The sequence below is a fragment of the Diabrotica virgifera genome, chromosome 4, assembly GCF_917563875.1.
Source record: "Diabrotica virgifera virgifera chromosome 4, PGI_DIABVI_V3a".
NCBI lineage: Eukaryota > Metazoa > Arthropoda > Insecta > Coleoptera > Chrysomelidae > Diabrotica > Diabrotica virgifera.
Window position 1 is genome coordinate 235239985 of NC_065446.1, and position 24087 is coordinate 235264071.

General features: G+C 33.6%; 1 protein-coding gene across 3 annotated transcripts in view; it reads left to right on the plus strand.

The window, feature by feature from the left end:
• The window catches only part of LOC114324264 (uncharacterized), a 466791-nt gene that overhangs the window by 149496 nt on the left and 293208 nt on the right, over positions 1–24087 (plus strand). Inside the window, exon 2 of one of the 3 annotated variants that reach the window (XM_050649909.1) lies at positions 224–2758. The exons of the other annotated variants lie outside the window; for them this stretch is intronic. Coding sequence (XP_050505866.1) covers positions 253–2637 — 2385 coding nt within the window. The 5' untranslated portion in view covers positions 224–252 and the 3' untranslated portion in view covers positions 2638–2758. Of the gene's footprint in view, positions 1–223; positions 2759–24087 lie in introns of those variants that run through there. 3 annotated transcript variants of the gene reach the window in all.

The window sequence follows — 24087 nt, forward strand, 5'->3', positions numbered from 1 at the left end:
ATTATAAAACACATACTACATTAGTGATTGGCCTGATGGCCAATAACTGAATTTTAAATATCTCGACGAAATTATATTTTCTATAAATGATTTTGAACTCTTTTGGCGTATTAACTCTATTGCTAGTCTATATGCTACAAACAAATCATTAAAATCAGTTATTGGCCGGGGGCCAATAACTGATATTACACAGGGCCAATAACTGATTTTTACAAATTTGCAGGTAATATTGAACTGAACTTTTTTGGAACAATGCCTAAAATTATTGACGGAGAGAAATATCAAAAAAAGTATACAGAAGAAGAGCTTCAAACTGCCCTAGATGAAATAAACAACGGGTTTTCATTACGAGAAGTTTCAAGGCGCTATAAAATTCCAAGGGCAACCCTACAATTTCGAAAAAGTAAAAAATTTACGAAACCAAATTTAGGACCTAATCCAGTTCTTCTACCAGAAGAAGAAAAAATTTTGGTGAACTGGATTTTCGAAAATCATAGGAAAGGGTTTCCACGTCGAAAGGAAGATGTGCAGGAATCAGTTAAGCAGTTTCTTGATAGTAATCCCAGAGATAATCCTTTTATTAACAATCGTCCTGGCGAAACTTGGTACAAAGCTTTCCTACGAAGAAATCCCGAGATTTCTTTGCGTACAACAGAAGCTGTAACCGCGGCTAGCGCAAATGTTTCGGAAAGTGACATACGAAAATGGTTTTTTGAAGTTGAAAGTTTTTTCATAGAAAAAGGACTTACGGAAGTGTTACAGTACCCCGATCGTATTCTGAATGCAGATGAGACATGTTTTAATCTGTGCCCGAAAAACAGTAAAGTTCTAGCGCCTAGGGGGGCATCAAATGTTTATGAAGTAGAACATGCATCGTCTAAATCTAACATCACTGTGATGTTTACTTTTACAGCATCTGGAGGAATAACACCACCGATGGTCGTGTATCCATATAAACGGCTTCCTGCGAATATCGCCAAGTCTGTTCCTGGTGAATGGGGCATTGGCCTTTCTGATACGGGCTGGATGAAAGCAGAATTAATGTGTGATTATATTGAAAACATACTTTATCCGCATTTAAAAAAGGTGAATACGTCTTTTCCGGTCATTTTGTTTTTAGACGGTCATCGAACACACATGACGTACAACCTTAGTATCTTATGTAAAAAACTAAATATTGTTTTAATATGTCTATATCCTAACTCTACGAGACTTCTTCAACCGGCAGATGTGTCAGCTTTCAAGCCTATCAAAAGTGGATGGAAAAAGGCTGTTATACAATGGAGACGAGATCATCATTCAGAGACATTATCAAAAGAGCATTTTGCAAATGTTCTGAAAATTGCCGTGGAACAAACTGGAAAGTCAGAAACAATAAAAAGTGGATTCAAGGCTTGCGGACTATACCCTTGGAATCCAAACGCTTTAGATTATTCCAAGTGTCTTGGAGGACAAAAAATATTGACAGTTGAATCCGAAACAAAGTCAGAAAATCTAAGTAACACATTTTTAAGTTACAAAGATTTCTCTCGCATAGTAGGAAATCGCATTATTCAAGAATTTAACAATGATTATAAGGATGTCACAGAAAATGAACAACCACTGTTGTTTAAGTTATGGAAAAGTTTTAAACACATTCCTCAGGCCATAGAAGTGATTCCGGTGGAACAGCAAACTTTAAATATGCCTACCGATAGCACTGTCCATACAGAAGAGCCTGAACCTTCCGATTTCAACATTAATGAGATTCCTGTATTAATTGTAAGTCACGATCAAATATTAGATGGGCTGCTGGATGAAAATATTCAAATTATTAATGTCCAAGATATGCCCCCTGAACATACAGGCACGGAGCAAATTGAACTATCAAGGCCTAATAATAATGAAAACACAAACGAACAAAGACCTCCAAATCTGAATGAGACTTTGCAGTTTGCAAAGACACCTAAACGAAAAGGAAACAGAAACACCGAAAAAATAACATATGCAATTACATCTACCCAGTGGATTAAAAGAAAAGCTGAGGAGGAGGAATCTAAAAAAAAGATTGCTGCAGAAAAGGAGGAGAGAAAAAGACAACGTTTGGAAAAGAAGGCTGTTACAGTAAGCAAAATTTCCAAGAAGGTTAAAAGTTTAAAAACTGCCAAGAAAGAAAAAACACAAAGTAAAAAAACAGAGAAAAGTATAAACCGAGAAATAAAAGATGATGATAAGCCTAAAATGTTGAACAAACTTACCGAGCAACCTATCTTACCAGAGAAGGATTCTTTTAATACATGTGAAGACAATTGGCTTCTTGATAAATTTTTGTCAGATATACCATCTTCCTCGTCTTTTCAAGATAACAAAAAATGTGATTTGAAAAATATTGCAATAGAGAAGGTAAAAAAGAGTTTATTTACCGATGAGGTAATGGAAACCTACAAGAATAATTCGTTATTTAAAAATCCTAAGCTGACTGAGGGTCTTTGCTTCTCGTGTACTTATAATTTTAAAGAGCAAAATCTTGGAATTAAATGTAACTTTTGCCGAAGGGCCTACCACATTTCTTGCATAAATAGACTTAATATGCATAAATCAAATTCACAAACATTTAGCTGCAATATATGTCTAAAAAACCAACATAAAATTAATTAAGTCTTATACTTATGTATCATTTTTTACTTTTATATTAAAAGGGAGTTATATTAATAGGGAATTATTTTGATTTTGTGTACTATTTTTTACTGTGAATAAATACTACATATTTTAATTAGTACCTAAACCTGTTTCTTTTTTGATTATCTTTTTCGGCCAATAACTGATTGGTGGTGGCTAATCACTAGAAGTTTCATAATCCGTCCTGGCCAATAACTGACAAATTAGTGGCTAATTACTGGAGAAGCCATGCCAATAACTAGTTTTTGACAGAAAGGTATTACACAAGATTTTTTGGAACTTAAATTTGAATCTAGACTAGAAATGTTTGGTTTTGTATAACCTACAACTGATTTTTTATAGGGAGGAACGTAATATTCCTAATGATAAACATTTATTACATAATTCTATGATTTAATCCCTTAATAGAAATGTGACCGGCCAATCACTGGGTAGTCTACCCTATTATAGAACGTCAACAATTTAAAAAATTAAATTCTATGAGTGAGGCCATTGGGCTCTATTAACAAAGAGGTACCTTTTTTCTCAATACAAGTTTTATTACAGATATGCAGAGATGTCAATTGCGACATATACGCATGTCTGGTTGATTACGAGAACGCGTTTGATCGAGTACATCACGTCAAGATGTTGCAAATACAAAAAGAAGCAGGAATTAACAACCACGATCGGAAAATAATTAAAAACCTTTACTGGAATCAAACTGCAAATCTAAGGATTGAAGGTGAACACACCGAATACGTGAAAATCGTGCATGGAGTAAGGCAAGGTTGTATTTTGTCCCCTTTAATTTTTAGTATCTCTTCGGAAAGAATATTTATCGTAGCTTTGCACGAAACTCAAAAAGGTATTCTACTAAACGGGTACCGGCTAAATAACATCAGATATGCAGATGACACCGGACATTTGCGAACAACCTGGAAGACCTACAAGTCATTATGAACAAAATCATATATTACAGTCAACAATATGAACTCAATATAAACGTAAAGAAGATAAAGCTTATGATCATTCGCAAAAAAGATAACAGAAGGGCAACTCTATATCAACCAAGCCCCTGTAGAAAGAGTGACCCACTACCACTACCATCATAATAAATGAAGAACGAACTAACAACCAAGAAATAAGAGCGTGCACTGAAAAAGCTAAAGGCACCTTCAACCGTATGGGGGCCTTCTTTAAGAGCAACAACCTCTCTCTTGGTATAAAAGTAAGAATGCTGCGAGGCTAAGTCTTCTCTGTCCTATTTTATGGTGTTGAATCGTGGACCTTAAATGAAGATATGTGCAGAAAATTCGAAGCATTTGAGATGTAGATATACCGTAGAATTCTTAAAATTCCATGGACTGACCGGGTCATAAATGAGGAAGGCCTCAGAAGAATGAACAAGATCTGAGAGGTACTTCTTCTTCTTTGCGTGCCATCTCCTCGACGGAGGTTGGCAATCATCACGGCTATTCTGATCTTAGATGCTTTGAATTGTTCGGTTGATGTGCATCCGTACCATTCGCTCAAGTTACGCAACTATGACATTTTTCTCCTTTCTACAATTCTCTTGCCTTGGATTTCCCTTGTATAATTATTTAAAGTACGTTGTATGCCCCAGGTATTGCAGCTTTCGTGTCTTGATGGTTTCCAATATTTCCATTGTTTTGTTGTCTCTTTTCATGACTTCGTTGTTTGTTACCTGCTCGGTCCATGATACCTTCAGGATCCTTCTATACACCCACAGTTCGAATGCTTGCAACTTTTTAGTAGTCGACGCGTTAAGTGTCCATGCTTCTATCCCGTAAAGCAGAGTCGAGAAAATATAACACTTTGCCAGCCCAACTCTCAAGTCTAATTTCAGTTCTCTTGCACCAAGTACCTTTTTCATTTTATTGAAATTTGTTCTTGCTTTCTCAATTCGAACTTTAATTTCTTTGGAGTAATCGTTTGTGTGATTAATTATTGTGCCAAGATAGTTGTAGTTTTCAACTTGTGCTAATGTTTCACCTTTAATCGTCAGGCTTTCTTCATTATTTTGGGTTTTTGATACCCTCATAAATTTAGTTTTCTTGATGTTTATTGATAATCCATATTCTTCTCCATATAGAACTATCTTGTTCATTAGCTTAGGAGAGGTACTGACCACCAGCAAATTTTGAAAGTTAGAATGCCTTAGACGCATTATGTGCAATGAGTCCTGATATGCCCTCCTGAGAGCCACTCTGCAAGGAAAAATATTTGGAAAGTGAGGTCCAAGAAGAAGAAGAACATCCTGGTTAAAGAAACTCAGAACCTGGTTCAACACAACATCTGTGATGTTCTTGATGATGATCGCCAACATTCGACAATGAACACATCACAAAGAAGAAAAAGACCTTTTTACATTGATAGAATATTTTATTAAATTTAGTTGCGATCTATTCTAATAATATATTAATATCTTTTTGACACACAATATTTTATTAGAATCAAAACATGAAACATTGTAACGCCAATGACATCTACTAAATTTTGAATGTTACAGCACTCTGGTCCGGTAAACACATACACATACTGGAAATAAACCATACATTTTCATACTCTATATCGATGTAGGCTTTAGACTCGTTAAAGAGAATCGAACCAGTGTGAAATCCATAGAAATATAATATGCACAATGTCGAACAAGTTTGCAAATTAATGCACGTTAGACTAAATTGAATATTCAGATCAAATTTTTATGCAATCAATCCCGATTGTTGTATTATCCAATGACACTTGCTAGATATCCATTTTAGTAAGTCCGCAGACAAAAAACGAACGTGATTTTTCATTCTACGTCGATCAATATACAATTACACATATACCTTTTTTATTTACAATAGCGTATAGATTGTGCAGGATACGTTGCAAGGGATTTGTTTTTTTATTTGCTGGACACGGGACATTGTTGGTAGTTGAGGAAGTACTATCCTTTAAATTCAGTAAATTATTATTTAGTAAACCAACTTATAATTTCACAACTTTATATACCTAAATGGAAAGAACGGGAAAAGCCCTAGCCCTGGGCCTGACATGCTTCCTATCGAATTAATAAAAATTATAGATGAACAGCACATTGATGTTCTAGTTATACTTTTGAACCAAATTTATAGCTCAGGCGTATTACCCAAAGAATGCTTAACGTCGATCTTTGTTTGTCTCCCCAAAAAGAAAAAACGCAAGAGAATGCGCCGATTACCGCACCATCAGCTTGATGTCCCAGGTGCCTTGAGGTGCTGAAGTTGCTACTGAAAGTCATCCATAACCGAATATATTATCATAAATTGGACATAGATATTAATGATACTCAATTTGGGTTTCGCAAGGGCCTAGGAACGCGTGAAACTCTTTCCTCACTGAATATCCTAATACAAAGGTGCCTAGATGTCAATCAAGATATATATGTCTGTTTTATTGACTATAATAAAGATTTGGATAAAGTACGACATGAACAATTAATGAATGTCCTGAAATTAAAGAAGATAGACTACAACGACCCCAGGATCATATCTAAGTTATACTATAAGCAGCGAGCAAAAGTAAGTGTTAACGAACAGTTGTCAGAGGAAATTGAAATTAGACGTGGGGTGAGACAGGGATGCGTATTGTTGCCAGTTCTCTTTAATGCCTACTCGGAAGAGATCCTAAAACAAGCTCTTGAGGGTGAGACAGCTGGAATAAAGGTGAACGGAGTTCCCATTAACAATATTAGATATGCGGATGACAGTGTCGTCTAGACAAGAAGTTGCAAAGTTGAAATGGAGATTTGCCGGACACACTATAAGACAAAAGGAAGACCGATGGAACAAAATTCTCATAAATTGGAGACCGTGGCAATATAAACGAAGCAGAGGAAGACCACAAATGAGATGGGCAGATGATGTCAAGAAGCACGTTGGCTCTAGGTGGATAACTGTAGCGACAGACAGAGAAGAATGGAAAAGGATTGGGGAGGCCTATGTCCAAAGATGGACCGAAGAAGGCTAATTAGATAGATAGATAGTGTCGTCTTAGCCGAAAATATTGAAGATCTTCAGAGACTGGTTAACAGAATAGCGACATATAGCCAAGAATACGGTTTAACAATGAACGTCAAGAAGACAAAATTTATGAGAATATTTAAAACTCAAAGAAATAACGAGAATCTCCTCATAAACGGAACCAACGTCGAACAAGTAGACCAATATGCATATATTGGAACAATGATCAACTCCACAAATGATTACTTCCATGAGATTAAAATTAAAATAGAAAAGGCTAGAGCGAATTTTAACAAAATGAGAAAAGTGCTCTGCACAAGCGAACTAAGGTTAGAGCTAACAATAAGGCTAGCTAGGTGCTACGTTTTCTCGACTCTCTTTTAGGGAATGGAAGCTTGGACCTTGAATGCGGCATCAATGAAAAACTGGAATCATTCGAGATGGGGGTATATATAAGAATTCTAAAAATATCATGGACAGAACACGTCAAAAGCAAAGAGGTTCTGAGAAAGGTCAATAAAGGAATGGAAGTCTTAAATACAATTAAAACCAAAAAATTGAAATATCTCGGACATATTACACGTGGAGAGAGATACAACTTGCTCCAACTCAATATGCAGGGAAAGATTCAAGGAAAAACAAGCATAGGGAGACGCAGAATATCGTGGCTGCGCAACCTGAGAGAATGGTACGGATGTACATCAAACGAACTTTTCAGAGCAGCCGTCTCTAAGGTCCGAATAGCTATGATGATTGCCGACCTCTGTCGCGGAGATGGCACTTAAAGAAGAAGATAATACCTAAATATGTATTGTTAAAATATCAACACACTTCCCCCCCCCCCCGCACTTCTGTTTCTCCTCGCATAGTTCCTCGCCAATATTCGGTTTACCAAAACCTAACCATTATAGAACAATAGACTGTTGTTAATACATTGTGTGAACAATGAAAAATACAAAATGAGCTTGTACCGCGCTTTGAACATTTTACTTTAAGAACCTTTTACATTTTTTAACTGTATCATATATTTGTATCTTTTAACACTGAATATATTTCGTGTGTCTCTATTATACTAGGGGAGGAAAGTATGCTAAATTTGCAGTTACTCAAGCGTTATGGGGACCTATTGGTTTGTGAAGAGTAGGAGTTAAAACCGAAAAAAAGTTAAGCCTTCCATTAAGTGGGGGACTTTCCATTTTTAATTTAATTTTCCATTTCCAACAATTGTTCTTCCAATTATAGCGCCATCTATCCGTAATTCGAAAAAATATTTCGAATAAAAGAAATCTGCAATAAAAAAGAAGAGATTCCTATTTAAGATTTTAAAGTAACATCCTACCCCACCTCCGTGGGGTATCGTGTTTGGTGTCATTCGATAGATTTTTCAAAAATATTGAATACGTGTATTTTTCAGTTTTTCGATCTGATGTTCATTTCGCAAAATATTGCGAAGTTCGTATTTAAAATTTAAAATTTACTTTCCATCCCTCTCCGTGAGGGTCGTGTTTAGCATCATTCGATAGATTTTTGAAAAATATTGAACACGTATTTTTAGCTTTTCGATTTGACGTTCATTTCGCGAAATATTCGCTTTTTTTGGGTAAATTTGTGACTCGCCTATTTCCTTAGGCCATGCTCAAATCGTCAGATTATTGAAATATACAGTCGGAAAAATGAAATAATACCCATGAACGAACATATAAAACACGCTGTATTTTCCTGTCACCGTGTCACAAAAAAAATTGTCCAGTGCAAGTACATGTAACAATAATTAAAACATGCACTTGCGCTGGCCAATTTTTTGTGTGACACGGTGACAGGAAAATAAAGCGTGTTTTATATGTTCGTTCATAGGTATTCTTTCATTTTTCCGACTGTACACTGTTTTGCATGTATGTACTTAACTTACGTTATCTTAACCCATTTATGCCCAACGGGTTGTTAACGACCCAACTAACAAAGATATTTTCCAAGTAAATTTGTCGAATTTACCAGTCGCCGTTGGTTTACTAGTTCATTCTTGACTATGCAAGTAAACAATTTATTTAGTGCAAAACATTTATTTCACTCGTAGTGTTCGTAGAGTGTATATCAAAATAGAACTTGAATAACGTTCACAGAATGGCTTTATTTAAACATGTGTAAGTACATTTAAATAAATCATTTTATTATTTAAATTCGTTTTACATAAGTTGTATTAACACATTATAATATTACTAGTATCACAATAATTTGATATATGTCATAAATATAATATTATATTTTGATGGGTCGTTAATAGTCCGTTCTTTAACGGTAAAATATTGCAAAACCTCTAAATTTTACAGAACCGCTTGGATTGACATGAAATTTGGCATACACATAGCTAACAAGTCAAAGAAAAAAAGTGATATTGTGCCGATATGTGCTTTTGCCCTGAAGGAGGTTTTCACCCCCGCTTGGGGGTGAAAAAATATTCGTCCAAAGAAAGTCAGAAAATGGATAAACTGGCTAATTTTAAGTAACTTTTGTTCTATAGAGTTTTTTCACTAAGTCAATCCTTTTCGAGTTATTTGGTAGTGACTATGTTCATTTTTTCAACAAAATAATCAAGCTTTTAGGCGATTTTTCGCAAATAACTCAAATAGTAAGTATTTTGTCGAAAAAACGTTCTTAGCAAAAATATAGCCGGTAAAACATTTTAAAAAATGGTGTAAATATCACGTCTCTATACCTAGTAGAAGCAGAGTTATTGCTAATGAAAAATAGGTTCACATTCGTCAAATTCCAAATGGAATATTTTAACCAAAGTGAAGCAGATGAAAATACCAATGGTATGAAAAATGGTGAAATAACCAAAAATTAAGCAGATTTCGGGGAAAACTCATTACAACTTATTTAAAGCGTTTAAAAAAAGATTCATTTTTGCTTTATAAAAAAAATTTCTAGCATCAAAATTAAATAAGTTACACTCAAAATAAAATTAGTCCCTTTTGTTTTTGGTAAAAAAATCGAGAAAATCACCCCCTAATTAGTATCTTAAATGAACCGTTACACACAACGACTTCACAAGTTTCTTGACTCGTGTATATATTGTTTATATGATCTGTAAGTTTCATCGGTTCAAAGTCCTTATTATTGAAAGGGCTGTAGTTAAAAGGGGTTGAACAAATCACTGATCACGAATGTATGCAAATTTAGAAACACCAAATCCTAATCAATTTTTGTCTAACACAAAAACAAAAAATACATGATATTCAAAAAAGCAAATCTGACTTATTTTGTTTTTCGAGATTTATGGTATCTCTTACAATTTTTAAGTTATTTTGAAAAACAGCATATTTTTCAAAATTTAAATTTTTAAAAATTTTATTTTAAAACCAAATTTTTTCAAAAATAATCACTTTGAACCGATGAAACTTACAGATCATATAAACACGACATAATTAATATAATTTGTGGAGCGGAAACGATTAATTTCATTTAGGTTGCTAATTAGAGGGTGGTCTTCCCGATTTTTTTTTGCAAAAACAAAATGGACCAACTTTATTTTGAGCGTAACTTGCTTAAATTTAATGCTAGAAACTTTTTTAAAAACAGAAATAAAGCTTTTTTTTAAACACTTTAAAAAAGTTAAAATGGGGTTTCCCCAAAAAGTGCTTAATTTTTTGAATATTTCACGTCGAAATATTCTATTTGAAATTTGGCGAATATGAATCTAGTTTTCATTGGCTATAACTCTGGTTCTACGAGATCCAGAGACCTAACGCGTACACCATTTTTTTTACTTTTTTATAGGCTATATTTTTGCTAAGAACGTTTTTTCGACAAAATACTTACTTTTTGAGTTATTTGCGAAAAACCGTCTAAAAATGTGGGTATTTTGTTGAAAAATGAACATATTCACTCGCAAATAACTCGAAAAGTGTTGACTTGGCGAAAAAGCTCTATAGAACAAAAGTTACTTAAAATTAGTCAGTTTACCCATTTCCGGACGTATTTTGGACATATAATTTTTCACCCCCAATAGGGGGTGAAAGTCACCCCCAGAGCAAAAGCATACATCGGCACAGTATCACTTTTTTTCTTTGACATGTAAGCTATACGTATGCCAAATTTCATGTCAATCCAAGCGGTTCTTTAAAATTTAGAGCAAAAACCGTGAAAGAATGGACTATAACGACCAGTTAGGCACATGACATATCGTAATGAGAAAATGTTTTTTTAGTACGACACCAATATCTACTGCAGAAATTCTGGAGGAAATAGAAAAAATTGAAAATAGTGAGACTATACCGGATGATAGGTATATATCTCTGATGTTTGGGATAAATGGCTTCAGTCAAAATTTCACAACAATCGTGTTTTGATGCTTTGTGGACCTAAAAAATCGATTATTTTTATTGGTACATACGGTTTAAGTCTACAACTGCTGTATAAACATGTTATCTAATGAGCATGGAACTGAGCCAATCCAAAAAGCAAGCGGATATTCACCAAAAGAAAAACTAAAAATTCAAATAGATCAACCATCTGTAATTTCGCAATACAACAAATTTATGGGCGGAGTCGACTTGATGGACAACATTACTAACTACAGTGTATAAATGCGTGGAAAAAATGGTACTTTCCAATATGGATATTGGTGCTGGATGTTTGTGTAACTAATGCTTGGACACTAACAGTTTGGATATAAAAATGACAACTTAGAATTTAGAAGACATAAAGTTCGTATATTATTATCTAACTATGGAAAGTTGTTCTGCACGTTCTACTAGATCTCAAAATATTGCAATAATTCCTGCTCCGTCCCCACAAACACAGCATCTAATTATTATTGGTGCTCAAACAAGAAGATTTCGTGTATGTTCAAATAAAACTACAAAAGCATGCTATAAATGTAAAATTCCACTCCACGATAAATCCTTCAAAGTATCATACAAACTATTTTAAGCCATAAGTAATATAATTAATCTATGCCTGCTTCTTTGTTTTAAAAATACAGTAAAATAAAATGTAATTGCATAAAAGTTATTATTTTTATTTTGTACCCGTATGTGCCCAACGGGTCGTTAACGACCCAGCATTTTTTTCAAAAATCAGTTTTTGAAAATTTTTTTTAGTAATTTTTCAATGCATTTTAAAGTATTTTATTACATTCTTAAGAAAATCATTGATATATTTGACAAACATAGTTGTGGGCATAAATGGGTTTCTGACGATTGCGATTTTTTCTAAAGATTGATTTTTTTCGGACCCCTTAACGAACTCCTATGTATTAAGATCCAATATGTGGTAGAGTTACAGGGTGTTTTATCTAAAAATTTAAAAATTATTTTTGCTCAGCATTTTAAAACTATTCGACGTATCCTTTTCATACTTGGCAGAAAGTGTGACTACTATACATGCTTTTAAATTATGATAAACAAACGTTTCTAGCTACTACCAGAGGGGTACGACAGGGGATAGTGGATGGTTGACCCTTCTCAAATTCTACGCCACTGGTGGAATTCCTATTTTAGTACCATTTTTAGTTTTTCCAATTTTTCCAATACTTTCTACGTAAATAATATACTCCTCATAGGTAACGATAAAGTCATTAGTTTTCGAGATATTTGAATTTAAATATGAAACGGCACAGTTATTTTGATTAATTTATGATATGATTTATAATATGATTAAAATTTAAAAATTATTTGTACCCAGTACTTTAAAACTATTTGGCGTATCCTTATCATACTTGACAGAAAGTGTAGGTACTGTACACCCTACTAAATTAAGATAAACAAACGTTTCTAGCTACTATCAGAGGCGTACGACAGGAAATAGTGGCTGGTTGACCCTTCCCAAATTCTACGCCATTGACGAAATTGCTATTTTAGTGTAATTTTTTAATTTTTCAATACTTTTTATGTAAATAATATAATCTTCATTCGTAACGATAAAATTATTAGTTTTGGAGATATTTGAAATTAGAAATGAGGCGACAGAATACATTAATCAAAATAACCGTGTCGTTTCATTTTAAACTTCAAAGATCTCGAAAACTAATGACTTTGTCGTTACGAATGAAGAGTACATTATTTTCATATAGAGTATTGGAGAATCCAAAAATTGAACTAAAATAGCAATTCCGCCAGTGGCGTAGAATTTGGAAAGGGTCAACCTTTCACTTTCCCCCGTCGTACGCCTCTGGTAATAGACAGAAAAGTTTGTTTAAAATAATTTAGTAGTTTGTACAGTACCTATACTTCCTGCCAAGTATGAAAAGGATAAGCCTAATAGTTTTAAAATACTGAGCAAAAATAATTTTTAAATTTTTAGATAAAACACCCTGTAACTCTGTAAGGAACCACATTTTATTTAAGTGTTTTAAGTTAAATCTTCGTATTTTGTGCTAAGGTTTCTCCAGTTAATATATGGACAATTATTAATGAAACACCCTGTATACAGAGTGGGCCAAATAAAAGTGTCCACCTCGATATTTGGCAGTATTTATTGGATTTTAAGAAAATGACGAAACAGGTCGATTTTTGGTCAAAGGGGGACACATTTGTACGGTACATACATCTGTCATTTGTCAACCCCCTCCCTTCCACATCCCCCACCCATTATTGTTAAATAGGAATAGGGGTCGTGTGCTAGCTCATTTGAAAGGTTATTCAATTCTCTATTCAGTAATATTAACATTGGCATAATTATTTGTCCAAGAAAAGTTATTGAAGTCTTCAGAGATGTAACCGTATCAGCTGGTTTTTATCTGCCTTGGAGATAGTCCGTATTTTCGGTCCATGTGCCAGAACTAGTATCATAACGGTTTTGTGTACAGGTACATATTTTCGTTTTCTGAATTAAGTTTCCACTTTGCCTTTATTAAAAAACACGTCCTTTTCATTCTTAAAAAATTTTCTTAGTAAAACCAAAAATATCGGTTGGTAAAATAATAAAAGTTTTATTGGTAAAATAATTAAAAAATATAAATAAAAAACATAGTATTGACGTTGAGAGTATTCTACCGTTTTTTCTATTCATTAAAAATATTAGAACTTCTAATAATCAGCTTAACGGTAGTATTACAGTAATAAAAAGAAGTAAATCTAATAAAAGAAGACCTTCTACTTGTAATCTGGCAACTCTATCAGAATGCTCGAGTTTCAGATTTCGAGTGGTTATTTGACTAAGGAAAGTTAATTGGGGAAGTTTCCCATTACTTTCTTTAATGAGAGACAATTTAACAAAGGGCGGTTATTAGGTAAATCAACTAGCAAATTCGTGTGCCATTACATTTGACATTAAACGTCAAAGACAGTGGATAATATCTCTAAACTAGAAATTTAAACGAAAAATGTAGCTGATTACCTGTTAGTGTAAAATTTTGTGTACTACATAATACAGGGTTGGGATAAGGTATGGAACCAACAAAATATTTTTAAACAATAAGAACACTAGAAAGAGAAAATTTTCTTTAGGTCGGAATCTTTAATGGCAATCTTTTGCCTGAGCTTTTTAAAAAATTTTTAACCCGGGAGCAGTCGCGCCGTGGGAAAAAATCTCACATTTTATCCTCTTCCATGATAACTTGATGACAAAATTTTGTAAACATTGGTTTCCACTCGTAAGTGCCTCAAGTAAGATCGTAGAAATTTTTTTTTAATTTTTTTTATTTTTTTTATTTTTATATTTTTTGTGGAATTTATGGCTTTGGTGAGAAATAGTTAGCTTTTAAATTGTTAGAAATAGATATTTTTAACACAACAAGTAAATAAAAATATTATAAAATAGAAATTTTACTACTTACGTTATAGACGCGACTACTTACGCGACTTATTACGCGACTACTTACGTTATAGAAGTGAGCGCGACTGCTCCCGGGTTAAGCTCAAGTAATAGATTGTCAGAAAGGATTCTACATTCCAACCTAAAAAGAATTTTCTTTTTTTAGATAGATGTCGCTAACGCGTTCGTCCGTAGATAATATTTTATTATTTTGCCCAATAGTGGGACTTGGGACAGTCAGATTCAGTCAAAAACATATATGTTAACTGATGGTGGTGGCACCCAAATCGAATTAAATCTTCTAAAGTTGTCTTTCCTGATTTTTAATTTACTAATATTTTTGAGTATTAAATATGCAGAATTCTGTTAGATCTTTATCTACATAAGCGGACAGGTGATGAATATAATATTGCCGGTCCGAACTAAGAATGACGTAACTGCAAAAAGTAAAGTTTCCCAGGAGAGCAAAAACACGATTTTAAATATTTAAAATAGGGATTAAATGAGGAGTAATCGTTCAGGAGCATCGGTATGGCGTTTATTCTTACAATGATGGCTTTTATTTTTATCCCTGTCGGTTCAAGTTTCATTATCTTAATTTAATCCCCCCATTTACAACCCTTTTTACATTTGCGTCAATCTTCATCTAAAAAATTTTAAATATTTAAAATAGTGATTAAATAAAGATAGTGATAAATAAAGAGTAACCGTCCGGAGCATCGGTATGGTGTTTGTTCTTAAAATGATGGCTTTTAGTTTCATCCCTATTGTTTCAAATTTCATTAAGTATCTTAATTTAATCCCCCATTTTCAACCGTATCTACAGTTACGTCATTCTTGATCTTAAAATTTTACTGTACAAAAAAAACTATTTTTAAATATTAAGTATGCCGTTTATCCTTAGAGCGATGGCTTTTATTTTCATCTCTATTGATCCGAATTTCATTATCTTAATTTAGTCCCCCTTTATAAATAGTTATACCTTTTCTACTAATAAAAATATACTTAATTTCTCTGCAAACTTTAAAAAAAAAGATACAACAAACTTTAAATATACCCACCCCTAATGGTTTTCACAGGCCTCACCAGACCCAACATGTAATTTTTTTATAACTTTATGCTCCATTTTTATAAACTTCATATAAAATGACTTCTGTAGTTCCCCTAAATTGAGTAGTATGTTTATACATCATACATTTTTAGTGGTTAGTTGCGCACACACATCATTATCATCATCAATCAGCCAATCACATCCACTGCTGGACATAGGCCTCCCTCAATTCTTTCCAGTGTTGGGGCTGGGACTGGGCCAAGTGTAGCCGGTTTTCCGCTACTCTTTTTATGTCGTCGGTCCATCTAGTTGGTGGTCGTCCTGGGCTTCTTTTATAGTTTCTGGGCCTCCATTCCATTATTCGTCGTGTCAACCCTATTTAAAATTGCGTTATTATTCATCTGAAACAAGGTCTAAAATGGCACGTATTTCAATAACGACGCAACTACCCTGTAGTGGCTCAGCACCTAGTTACAGTTCTGTCGCTTTTGTGTCATCTGTACACAGTATTTTAGAAGTTAATTACGCAATAAACAGAAATTGACAAATTTGCAGTTACGTCATTATTATTCCGGATCGGCGAAACATTATAAATTCTCTCATCTCTGCTATTTATCGGTCTGCATGCTTTATAAATTTATAAAAAGCTCAGGTAATAGATTGTCACCATGTTTTAATTTTTTAACATGTCAAAAATAGGGCCGGCGTAGCTCAGCCGGTTGTATGTTTGGCTCGCGTACTGGTAGGCCGGGGTTTAAATATTAGCGCCGGCAACGCCGGCGCCGGCACGTTTTTAAAAATGTCTACAGGCCCCAGATCGACTCAGATTGAATAAATTGAATACCTTGGGTAAAACCAGGGGTAATAATAGGCGGTTAAAGCGTAGCACTGACCCTGTTCTTTGTATACAGGGTGTATACAGGGCGTAGCACTATTCCTTGTATACAGAGTTAGGCAGATAAAGGGCCTATTAGACATATCTCGAGAACTAAATGTAAGAAACGCATGAAAATTGGAATACAGGGGTTCTGATGTGTAAACTATTTAATGAAAATATTTTGGTCTCTTTGCTACTTCCGGTTATACCGGAAGTTGATTGTAACTTCGTTTTTTTAATGGGTCACCCTGTATATTTTTACATTTTTGGATTTTCCTCGAATTCTTTTTTCTTTAAATATAAGGTTTTGTAATATTATACAGGGTAGGTTAAAAGATAATTACGTTTTCTCATTAATTTCGTATGAATATTCACACCCTGTAGGATTGTAGTAGTTTGACATAATAAACTCTATTTATATTCAAATGATTTTTAATATAGTCTACTATTGTTAGGAATTATTGGTGTAGTTAAATTTTTCATTTTATTATACAGGGTTGGTCGAAACCCGGAATTAGTATTTTCTGAGTTTTCTTAAATAGAACGCCCTGTATTTTAGTATTGTAATGAAATGGTATTTCATGGTACTTTTTAATTTTTTAAACAATGCCTGTACCTAACTGCCCTAATTTTTGAGTTATTGGCGATTCAAGCCACATTAATTGCAACACAAAATATGTGAAATTTTATTAGGTTGGCCGTGAAAATATTCAATCACAAATAATTTTTTGGAAATAAATACATATTAATCTAGACTCCAGTCTGATACTTAAAATTGCCAATAATGGTTGAGCTATCAAAATACCATTGAAGTCAAGGTTGTTGGTGTGATTAACAATTAAGCACAAATTAAAGCAGTTAGGTATAGGGAATGCTTAAGAAATAAAAAAGTACCATGAAATATAATTCCATTACAATACTAAAATATAGGGTGTTCCATTTAAGAAAACTCAAAAAATACTCATTCCGAGTTTCGACCCACCCTGTATACTAAAATTAAAAATATAGCTATACTAATAATTGCTAACAATAGTAAACTATATTAAAAATCATTAGAATATAAATAGAGTTTATTATGTCAAAGTACTATAATTCTACAGAGTGTGAAAGTTGCTACGAAATTAATAAAAACACGTAACTATCTTTTAACCTACCCTGTATAATGTTACAAAACCTTATATTTTAAGAAAGAAGAAATCAAGGAGAATCCAAAAATGTAAAAAGATATAGGGTGTCCCATTTAAAAAAAAACGAAGCTATAAGCAACTTCAGGTATAACCGGAAGTACCAAATAGATGAAAATATTTTCATTAAATAGATCAGTCTTCAAAACTTTCTTATTCCAATTTTCATAATTTAGTTGCCTTTAGTTCTCGAGATATTTCTAATAAGCCCTTTATCTGCCTCACCCTATATAGTAGGCCCTAGATATAGCAGACTACCCTGCTAGAATCCCAAAGCCGCGTCAGGCAGCGGTATAAAACGGGAGACTATTATTATTAACATGTCAAAAATTACGCAAAAAAAGTATATTTACCTAAAAATCGGCATGTTATTACACTAGTTTTTCACTTCACTGTAATTTTGTAAAAATATTTTGATATTTTTACACAATTTTGTGCTTAGGTATACAGGGTGTCCCGAAAAGATTGGTCATAAATTATACCAGACATTCTGGAGTCAAAAATAGTTCGATTGAACCAAACTTACCTTATTAGAAATGTGCTCATAAAAAAAGTTACAGCCCTTTGAAGTTACAAAATGAAAATCGATTTTTTTCAATATATCGAAAACTATCAGAGATTTTTTATTGAAAATGGACATGTAATATTCTCATGGGAGGAGAATCTTAAAACAAAATTATAGTGAGATTTGTCCACCCCATAAAAATTTTATGGGGGTTTTGTTCCCTTAAACCCCCCCAAACTTTTGTGTACGTTCCAATTAATTCATTATTGTGGTACCATTAGTTAAACACAACGTTTTTAAAACTTTTTTGCCTCTTAGTATTTTTTCTATAAGCGAGTTTTTATCGAGATGCGGCTTCTTTTTTAATACATTTACATACAAATTTTATGGGGGTTTTGTTCCTTTAAACCCCCCAAATGTTTGTGTACGTTCCAATTAAGCTAATATTGTGCTACCATTAGTTAAAAACAGTGTTTTTAAAACTTTTTTGCCTCTTAGTCTTTTTTTGATAAGTCACTTTTTATCGAGATGTGGCTTCTTTTTCAAAATATACCCAAAAATGTACCGGGTGTCCCAATAAGAAAGGCTCTCGGCCATATCTCAGGAACCGTTTATAGTAGAGCTTTGAAATAAAAATTTTTTTAACAAAATTTGCCTCAGGAAAAGCCTGGAAATTATTTTCATAATTGTGGGTCCACCGCTAGAGGGCGTAATTGAATATCAAAAATAAAAAAATCTAAATTTTACAAAATTTTCCTAATGAAGGCGCATATTTGATTTAACAAGTTTAACTCTACCTTTGCAAATAAGAGGTGGGGATGAGTGGGAACCTTGTTATGAAAAAATGGCTGTAAGTCCGGTTCTGCTAAATCAAATTTTGAAAACTGGGACTTGTTGAAGACAGATCTTTTTCTTCAATGTAAGCGTGATAATTTTGAACCATCCTATAATAAGTAATAAGCCAGCTGGGAGGCGTTATTTAATTTTTTTCAGAAATCTAGTTTTCTTTGGAAAATATTAAATACAAAAATGCATTTTTAATCATACTTTATAAAATTAGATTAAATTAGCAATAGAACAGCGAAAACCGCATGTCGATACCTTTTTTCTATCTCAAGATATCTCGAGAAACGTGTAAATTTTATACATAACTGTTACTATCACCGGTAAACTAAGTTAATGAAAAGTAGTGTGCTGTGGAAAAAAACAAAATAACATTTTTCAGATGTCAACGTATAAAAATATAATTAATTAAAACAACAATATAAAGAGAAACAATACTATTAAAATTAAATATAACACAGAACAAAAAGAACTACTTAGTGACGACCTAAATATTCAAATTGTTGCCCATCATACACTACTCTAGAATACATTATCCAGAGAATACTAAACGCCATTCAAAGCATATCGAGAGCAGAAATTGAGACTGCTGTTCAATCTACTCTTGAAAGAGTAAATGTTTGCAACGAAAATGATGGGCAAAAATTTGAACGTTTATGTCATCACTAAATAGTTGTTTTTATTTCTTTGTAATAGGGCTTTTCAACGCTTCTCATTTGTTTCTAGCCTCTGTCATATGCCGTATAATCCGTGTATAATATTAATATACGAGATATCAACGAGGCTCGAAACAAATGAGAAGCGTTGAAAAGACCTAATATACGTTGACAGCTGGAAAATGTTTCTTTGTTGTGTCCATAGCACACTACCTTTAATGAATTATTTCGTTTACCGGTAACAGCAACAGTTATGTTTTTAAATTTACGCGTTTTGTAAGATATCTCGAGATAGAAAAAAGGTATTAACATGCGGTTTTCACTATTCTGTTGCTAATTTTGTCTAATTCTGTAATATGGTTTTAAAAATGCATGTTTGTATTTAATATTTTCCAAGGAACACTAGATTTCTGAAAAAAATTAAATAACGCCTTCTAGCTGGCATATTACTCAGTAAGTTGGTTCGAAATCATAACTTTTACATTGATGAAAAAGATCTATCTTCAACAAGACCAAGTTTGCAAAATTTGATTAAGCAGAACCGGACTCACAGCCAGTTTTTCATAACAAGGTTCCCACTCACCCCCACCTCTTATTTCCAAAGGTAGACCTAAACTCGTCAAATCAAATATGCGTAGAATTTTATGAAGAATACGACGATCGGATTTCCAGTGCCCCTTCATTAGGAAAATTTTGTAAAATTTAGATTTTTTTAATTTTTGATATTCAATTACGCCCTCTAGCGGTGGTCCCACAATTATGAAAATAATTTCCAGGCTTTTCCTGAGGCAACTTTTGTTACAAAATTTTTTATTTCAAAGCTCTACTATAAACGGTTCCTGAGATATAGCCGAGAGCCATTCTTATTGGGACACCCGGTACATTATAAATAAATTTTCAGATTATAACAGGTCTCTATAATCGTACTTAACCATATACAAATATGTGGTGGATTCGACAAGTATTTAAAATATCTCGATAATCATTTGCTTATCGAAAAAGTACTAAGAGGCAAAAAAGTTTTAAAAACACTGTGTTTAACTAATGGTGCCACCATAATAATTTAATTAGAACGTACACAAAAGTTTGAGGGGGTTTAAAGGAACAAAACCCCCATAAAATTTTTATGGGGTGCACAAATTTCACTTTAATTTTTTTTTTTAAGATGTTGCTGCCATAAGAATGCTACATGTCCATTATCAATAAAAAATCTCTAAGAATTTTCGATATATGAAAAAAAATCGATTTTCATTTTGTAACTTCAAAGGGCTGTAACTTTTTTTGTGTGCACTATTGTATATAGATAAGTGAGGTTCAATCAACCTATTTTTGACCCCAGAATGTGTGGTATAATTTATGACCAATCTTTTCGGGACACCCTGTATGTATGATTATATTATTATGCAGTTATCTTGTAAGCATGACTATTTTATTTATAGTATTTGTTACATAATTTTTTACAAAGTTATTGTACTTGTGCTTTTGGCGATAAGCATTTAAGAAGTTCACTTTGTCGTTAACATTTTTATCGCAGCCATGCGGTGAACACTCCGTCAAGATCGTCTTTAGGGCGGTCACGGTTTTTTGACCGATGATAAATTGTGATCTGGCGAATTGCTTTTACAGCCCATTAGTTGTTGCCAGTTTCTTAATGTTTTCTAGTCTCAAGCTTGCATCTGCAACGATGTTTTTGTAAATCAGATAATTTATTTTGCATGTTGTGTTTTCTGAGTATAATGTATTTTGTCCTTTACTTAAATGCATCTAAAAGTAGTTGTTCTTTGGACATATAAATGGTTTAGTTACTTGGATTTGGTAATCATAAGATTATATAGAATAAATTCACCTATCTTCCCACTTCTTTTTATCCCTTTAGCCTCGACGTGACTAGGGATATTCCCCAAAAATTAAATACCACAATAAAACTTCTGTTTACGGACACTTCTCCACAAAGAAAACCTCTGCTAAACGGACAGTTTTCAGGTCACCGAACATTTCGTATGTGGGTTAATAGGAAGACACCTCTGAACAACTGAACAACGGACCCTCTTTACAACGACTGCGGACAAAATTTGCTTTCAGTATTTCTCAGAAGTTATTGTAATTTTTAAACAGAGAACAACTTAGTTATAACAAATAAAAGATTTAAACATAAAGAAGTACACAAATTCACGAGAGTACAACACAGCAGAAACGAAAAATCAATCATGGATTACTTTTTGGTAAGCAGCAACAAATGGAAAAGAGTACAGGATACGAAAGTGAAAAGAGGCTCAGAGATTGGCAGTGACCACCATTTAGTAATAATGAGAATGAGAACAACAGAGAAAAAAGGAGAAAAGAGAAGAAATGTAGTAAACGAAAAAATAAAAAGTTAAAAATTGAAGAGGAAAGATATAAGAATAAATTCCAAGAAAAATTAGATAATACTCTGAAAGATAGGGCAAAAAATACAAATATAGAAGAAAATAGGAAAATATCTAAAAACCAGCATAATCAAAGCAGTTGAGGAAACTTGCTGAAAGCAAAAATAACAAATACTAACATGAGGAGAACGGAATGGTGGACGGAAGAAATATGAGAGAATATAAAGAACAAAAAAGACAAATGGAAGAGATACCTAAGCGCAAAACCCGGAAGATAACGAGGCATATAAAGAAAAAGGAAAGAGGTTAAAATAGCGGTGAAAGCAAGAAAGGAAAGTCATGGGAGAGATTTGGACAAAAAAATGACAAAAAATTATAGGGAAAACCAAAAACTCTTCTACGGCGCATTAAAACAACTCAGACAAAAGAAAGAGCACACGAGACCGAATATAAAAGACAAGAATGTAAACGTAGGTACTAAAAGAAGAAAAACAAATAATGGAAAGATGGAGAGAACATTTCATGCAAGAGCTAACTCATGCAGACATGGACAACATAGGTGAGATACAAGAAAGGAATGAAGAACAACAAGTGGAATCCATAACAAAAGAGGAATTAGAGAAAGCAATAGAGAGAGTAAAATTGGACAAAGCACCAGCAAGGATCATATCACCCCGGAAACGATAAAGTTCATGGGCACAGAGGGAATGGATAGCTTTAAAGAACTAATGAATGGTATCATAAATAGAGCAGAATTACCAAAGGATTGGAAGAAAGACATATTACCAATACACAAAAAGGGAGACAAGAGAAACTGTAATAATTACCGAGGTATCACCATATCAAGTATCTCTGGGAAGGCATTCGCAAGAATAATAGAGACAAGAATAAAAAAAGGTAGTCAAGAAGAATAGAGAAATACATATGTGCTTCATTGACCTGGAAAAGGCGTTTGACAGAATCCGAAGAAAGGACGTATGGAAGACACTAAAAGAAAGAGGAGTCGACAGACACATAATAGAAGTAATAAAGGATATGTACAAAAATAATACAAATACAGTAAGAACCAATAACGAGGAATCCAGGAAATTTACTACAAGCCAAGACGTCTAACAGGATGCGTGCTGAGTCCACTGCTATTCTCAATGGTACTGGATGAAGCGATAAAGAAAGTCAAGAGAAGAATAAGAAAACTAACAAGATACTGGCAAATGAAACGGACTTAACTATCGGAGTTACTATTTGCAGACGACATGGTATTGATAGCAGAAAACAGAGAAGACTTACAGAACAATCTTGAAATCCTAGAAGAAGAACTATTAAACATAAATATGAAAATTAATACAGAGAAAACAAAAACAATGATAATTTCAAATACGAGGAAGACACACGCAATAGAATTGGACGGGAAACAACTAGAGCAAGTGGAATATTTGAAATACCTAGGAGTAATAATCGAATCAAATGGTAAACAAGCCATGGAAATAAACGAGAAAATAAGACGAACAGGGAGCTTATTTAACACTGTGAAAACAACATTTTTGGGGAAAAAAGAGATACCGGAGAAAGTAAAAACGGCAGTCGTTAAATCAGTAGTTAGACCAACAATCATGTATAGCAGCGAGACACGGACATTGACGGGGAGACAAAAATCCAGAGTCAATGCTACGGAAATGAGGTTCCTGAGGAAAATAGCAAACAGAAAGAGGACAGACAAAATACAAAACGAAACAATGAGACAAAACCTAAAACTAGAACCAATCAATAAAAAAATAGTAGAGGGACAACTTAGATGGTTCGGGCACGTGTGTAGAATGTCGAACGAGAGGCTAAAAAACGAGTGCTCGAAACGAGAGTGCAGGGGAAAAACAAAAGAGGAAGACCAATAGTTATGTGGGTAGATTAAATCAGGAAATAAGTCGAGAAGATGGGATTGACATTGGAAAGTGCAGGAAACATAACGCAAGATCGAAAAGCATGGAGACTACAATGCAAAACTCAACTCCACCAGCCTTACACCTAAAGGTAGAAAGGCTTAGGACTAAGAGAGAAGAAGAATATTGTAATTTTATGGGCAGATGGTTCATTGTGACATTTGAAAAAAGGCTGTCGAGTTTTGTTCTGTGCTTTCTATGGTACAGGACAGCATGGCCCCTCCATTTGAGTTCTCATCCTCCTTGGTTCAATTTTTAGAGTGGATAGA